Source organism: Scatophagus argus, chromosome 17 (assembly GCF_020382885.2).
Source record: "Scatophagus argus isolate fScaArg1 chromosome 17, fScaArg1.pri, whole genome shotgun sequence".
Classification (NCBI taxonomy): Eukaryota; Metazoa; Chordata; class Actinopteri; family Scatophagidae; genus Scatophagus; species Scatophagus argus.
This window is the reverse complement of record NC_058509.1, coordinates 18,472,341-18,478,031: the sequence shown is the minus strand read 5'-3', so window position 1 is coordinate 18,478,031 and position 5,691 is coordinate 18,472,341. Positions and strand designations below refer to the sequence as shown.

General features: G+C 38.7%; 1 protein-coding gene across 1 annotated transcript; it reads left to right on the top strand.

Annotated features, from left to right (window-relative positions):
- The first annotated feature begins 1,008 nt into the window (after window positions 1-1,008).
- On the top strand, window positions 1,009-3,934 carry edn2 (endothelin 2). The gene is made up of 5 exons (XM_046418413.1): window positions 1,009-1,216; window positions 2,076-2,232; window positions 2,428-2,544; window positions 3,168-3,251; window positions 3,362-3,934. Exons 1-5 carry the CDS (start codon window positions 1,150-1,152, stop codon window positions 3,459-3,461), a joined length of 525 nt encoding a protein of 174 aa, XP_046274369.1. The 5' UTR covers window positions 1,009-1,149; the 3' UTR covers window positions 3,462-3,934.
- Window positions 3,935-5,691: the final 1,757 nt, after the last annotated feature.

The window sequence follows — 5,691 nt, the reverse complement described above, 5'->3', positions numbered from 1 at the left end:
AGCTTCTGTAGCTGATATATAAAAAGCTAATGAATTATTGAGAATTTAATATAACGTCTTCTTATTTTAATAATTAATTTTAGTTATATATATTAATGAAAAAGTAATTCATTGTAAGTACTCCTTCAATTGAGCAAACATGAGTGACTGAAAACGCAAGAAGGAAACATTCAGTCTCAACATGTCAGCATGAATTTTTTAGTTTTGCATTTAGAAACATTATTAAACCTGCATGGAAATGAACACTCATACATGTGCATAATATATTTGACACACATTTGTGTATGTGTGCTTGTTCATGTACTGTGTGATTACAGTTTTGCTGTATGGAGTCATCTGTCCTTCACCATTGCACCAGCCTCACAGGAGAAGTTAGAGCTGTTGGCAAATCCTTTAACAAACCTTTAAAAATATATCTGTTTACAGCTAATCTGTTTTAAACGATTTATTTAGCATTTGTATTTAGTGTTTGTATTGCTTATTACTGTAAAATTTTATGGAAAGCGATGTTGTTGACAAGTTGCCTCAGCTTGCAAATTATGCACATCAGTAGTTCAAGTTAAAACATCAGTCTTTAGTATGTAATAATTAGTTGTTAGAGGAAAAATAATCACTTTCTTCTCTTATGTCATTTGTTGTCCCTTGCCTTAGTTTGTCCCACATACTGGCAGATTGAAACAGACACTCATACACAAAACCTGTTGAAGTTTTATAACCAGTCATTAAATTCACACATTAAACTCCAATCCAACTGAAACACACAGAATAGGAACAGAAAATGTAGACCACCGGCTCATTTATCCAAAATACACAACCTGTTGAAATCTCAGTATAGTGGATTCCTTACACGTTACTGTTCTTGGCCTGTTGGGGGCGTTGTCAGTACTTCTCTGTTGGAGTGCAAGGAAGGCAGGTGGAGTTGTGTAACAACACTGTTCTGCATAAACAGGCGTGTACACAGTGGTAGGAGGGGCCATCATCCTCCACAGAGTTGGTATAAGTAGATGTCCTGGCAGAAATGTGAACAGAAAGCACCTGTTGCTACTCTCCAGCCTCAACAAGCACCGCCTAAAGACTCAACTACACCTCTTGGAGAGTGTAAACTGACTTCTGTTCGCTGCATTTACACATCAGAACATCAGACACAAGATGATAATGGCATCCATCATGTGCAAGACGCTGACTTTATTCATCATCTTCATGGCTCTGCAAGAGGGTGAGTAACTTTTCTTGAATTTCTTGGGATTTTGTGCTGTTTCTACTTTTGTAGAAAAAATAAGTTTGCTTTCATAGTAAATTCCTCTTGGCTACAATGAATCGATTTATTCTTGAAGGGTTTAGATAAAAGTGTTAAAGGTTAAGGGGACGGCATGGTGCAGTGGTTAGCACTGTCGCCTCACAGCAAGAAGTCTGAGGATTCAAACCAGCAGACTGAGCTGGCTGTACATGTTCTCCGAGCTCTGTGCGGGTTTCCTCCTGGTGCTCCCACAGTCCAGAAAAATGCAGATTAGGTTGACTGGTGATTCAAAATTGCCTGTGAGTGTGAATCGTTTGTGTCTGTGAGCGAGTCCTGTCATAACTGTACCACGTGTACCCTGCCTGTTGCTGCTCGCAACCCTGCAAAAGGATAAGCAGTCGTAGATGATGGATGGGCGTTAAGTTTAGGGTTATGGCAAGAGTTTGATATTTACCAAGATAAGTAACGTTAGAAACTAGTAAAAAAACAAACAAAAAAACAAACAAAAAAACCCAAAAAACAAATTATGACTCAAGTATGTATTAAATAATTTAATGTGGTTGACCCTCTGCCAGTCACCACAGAGAGTACAAAACAAGGGCTGTGGTCAGCATTTTGCATTTTCCTCTGATAAGCAAATACTTGTCATAGTATCACGACCTATAATTTGATAAAATGAACCATTACTAATCACAATTGCAATAGTTAAACCACATTATTGGGTGCTTGCCTGCCGAGGATTTCTTTGTATATACATGGGATAATCATTAACTGTCGTCAAAAGTCATGCTGGATTAGTGGACACTTTTTAATCTTAAGATCTCTTGTGTTTTTCTAGGTTGTGGACTCCCCTTATCAGACCGGGGAGAGCTGCCAACTCAGCCTCATCCACAACCGCACCATGTCAGAACCAAACGCTGCTCCTGTAACAACTGGGATGATAAAGAATGCATCTACTTCTGCCATCTTGATATTATCTGGGTCAACACGCCAAGGTGAGGCTGCAAAGTACCTCAGACTTATACTCAGAAAGCTGCATTTATTATTAGTTTGGAAAATTCTGTAAAACCCCCCAGACTGTATCCTTAACATGTACCCCCAGCAGCACTCTGGGACGATTTTTAAGACTGTCTCAGTTACCCACATTCTTTAACCAACATTATCCTAATACATTTTGCGTTCCTTTACAGTAAACTCCTTCCGTATGGCCTTGGAAGTCCCCTGTCCCGTCGTCGCCGCCGCTCAGCTGACCGTTGCGAATGCCTTAATCCAGCCGATAAAACCTGCTCTGTCTTCTGCCATAACAGGTGAGCTCCACCCTAATTCTTACATCTACGTAGACCTGCAGCAAAAATGAGACCTTCCCATCACGTACCCATCCTTGGATACTAGATAGCATCAAAGAAGATTCTGTGTCTCTTTCCAGTGTCAGTCATGTGTGACAAGTCGGAACAGAATGTCGATGTAGAGGATCAGTCAGAGAGGAGACCAAATGATTCAGTCTGTGATAATGTTACTGCAGTATAGGGGTAGTAGTCATAGTGCAGAGAATGTCCCGCATTTCTTGCATGCCTTGAACGAAAAAGATTTATTAGCAGTGCTGCTATTTATGGAAAGTTTAGATTTCTGTTTTTGCTTAAGGGAATGTTGCGTATTTGAGTTACTGCAGTCATGAAACCACCAGGATGGATTAGTTACCATCTGTAGATGTTATCCTAGATGATGTTTTGCAAGCATGCCCGGCATTCTTGCCCATAAGGCATCTAAAAATATATTAGTTTAAAATTCCCAAGGAAACTGTTCAGTCAACTCTGAACTAATTTTGCTTTTACTAGCATAATAATACAAAGTAAAAGGCTGAGGTTGAATTCCCTGAGGCACTAGCAGGGCTATGTACTTGTTTTAATGCTGTTGTTGTATCTGTCCACAGTTCAGAGAATCCAAGGACTAATGTCATGGCCCCATTGACTGAATCTGCAAACACAAACAACAACAAATTGCTGGCATCTTTCAGGTAAATGAAAAGGAATTTAAGGATCAACCTTTAAATTCACATTGTATTTGATTGCGATTCCGAAGATATATGAAGCATCTCTTACCTGATTGCTTTTGTTTTTCCAACAGATCTATTGTCAAGTCCAATGTGGTGATTGCAAAAGAGATTTTGTCATCAAATAAGAACCCAGGTGGAGTCAACAGGCTGGGGAGCAAAACAAGAAGGTAGAGGCCTGAGCGAACACCATAAATGGTCCAACCTCCATGGATTCAGTTTCCTCATACTCCTCCAGCTTCCTTCAATGACAGTTCTAGGATTTCGAAAAGTGTCAAGAGTCCTACCAATCCTGTCCACATGGACATGGATAGATGCAAGGCAAAAAATGATGTGGATCAAGAATCTGATTGACAAAGCTGAGATTTGGGGGACTGACAGCTCAAGAAGACAGAAACCCTAGAGCTGGAGCGATGTTGGTGACTTTCAGAGTCATTTCATCAACTGTCTTTGAACAGTGTGACAGCAGACAACAGTCTACACATGCCAAGGAAGGATCAGTTAAAGCTGAGGATATGGAACCCGATGTCTGGCATTTGGGGAAACCACACCAAGAAAGACTACTCAGTTATTGATTTGTCATTCTCTAGTTTCTGTGGACAGTGCAAACATGGAACTGTGTCTGAATGAAGTTTTAAATCCACAAATCACCTACACAATGAAAGGGTTGCAGGATCATTGTGTATTGCAGTGTTATATCAACTGTATATTTAGTAGGATTTCTTGGTAAATGTTTACTCAGAACTGTTTTGTAATTGCTGACCTTTGGTTCAATTTAATTTCCTCTGTATCAGAGCTGAAATCTGCTGCCCTGTTTAGGATTTAGGGCAAATTATCAAGCAGCTTTTTAATTATCAGCCAGTACTTGAAAATGGCAGCTTGTTCACTCTTGACACACATTGCCTCATAGTGAAATGAAGGTCATCTCTTTGGGATTTATCAAACAAACAATTAGCTTAATACAAGATCCATTGTCAGGGCTTGTACACACACACATGCAGTGTACTTTCTGCTAACATAACAACGACAGTAGGTCTATTGTGTAGGCCCCAGTGTTTATTGCATTCCTATCTAATGTTTTAACTGAAGATAAGCCAAAAGGTTTCAATGAATGCAGCTTGCCAAAAAAAATGAACAATCCCCCCCACCCACTCACCCACCACCACTGTGACAAATGTTCACTTAATTCCTCTGTAATTAACATCTGGGAAATTATGACTCTCAACTTGTGTTATGCACATCAAAAGCTACTTGCCTGCACTTTTTCTCTGCCCTGTTTGCAGTCAACTCATTGACATACAACTCTTCTATATAAAAATATCTCAATGCTGTATATGATGGATAGTTTACCAGCTTAGAAGTTTACTGTTAAATGCAGAAAACAGTAGCAATTAGTGTGATGTAAATAGATGAATTTATTTATTCTTTAACTTATTAAGAGATGTATTTATATTTGTATCAATAATGCACTGAATTGTGTACGTATGAGAAAATAAAAGTTCAAAAACAAAAAAAAGAACAGCAAACAAATTCCTTATCAGAATGGTGTATTAATTATTTGACTTATATGCAATTGCTGTGTCACTCACTGGATCTTCAGTTACCAGTTGTTCCAGCACTAATGTTCAGGTAAATACTTTGAATTACTAGAACTGCTGTCATTTTCTATTTTTAGAAGTCAATCTTAATCATTTAGAATCTTAATCATCATCATCATGCATTTATAGCATAAATAATTAGGAACAAAAGAGTCCAGATGGCCACCAGAAAGCCCCACACTAGTTGCACCTTAGCTGTTTGCTTCAGTTAAAACAAACTCTGGTGCAGGTCAAACAACTCCACCACAGCATATGATAGTTGCAATTTTAGCATAAATTCAAAACCTAACCTATTATTAAATCCATCTGTTGAGGACTGTGAGGAACCGGTCTTCTAAAAAGTGATCTGTGTAAGCTAAATTTTTTTAGTGTATATATATTTTTTTTTCAGGTTGACACAAATTGTTGGAAGGATGTGTGACTTCAGTGTGATCTCATTGGACGGCTCACAAACAACAAGCCACTTCTTTGAAGGACTTTTTTGAGTTTCAAACATGAGGGAAAGGACAAAGACCTGGCCTTTGTCTTTTGTCATCATAGTCAGAACTTAGTAGGAACCTTTGTCTCCATGTTAACAATAGTAAGCACAGGGTTAGGTTGAGTCACCAAAATTACTTGGTTAGGTTTTGGGTTAAAATGTTATGTTATGTACGTGACATTGACCTTTGGTTTCATACAAACATGGATCTCCTGGGTGAAAGTCCTCTGTTTGACCCATCTGTCCAACCCAGCCTCCTCCATATTTGGACCTCTTCCCTCGTTATACCTGATATTTTATCTCTATGAAATTCATGCTTAAAATGATA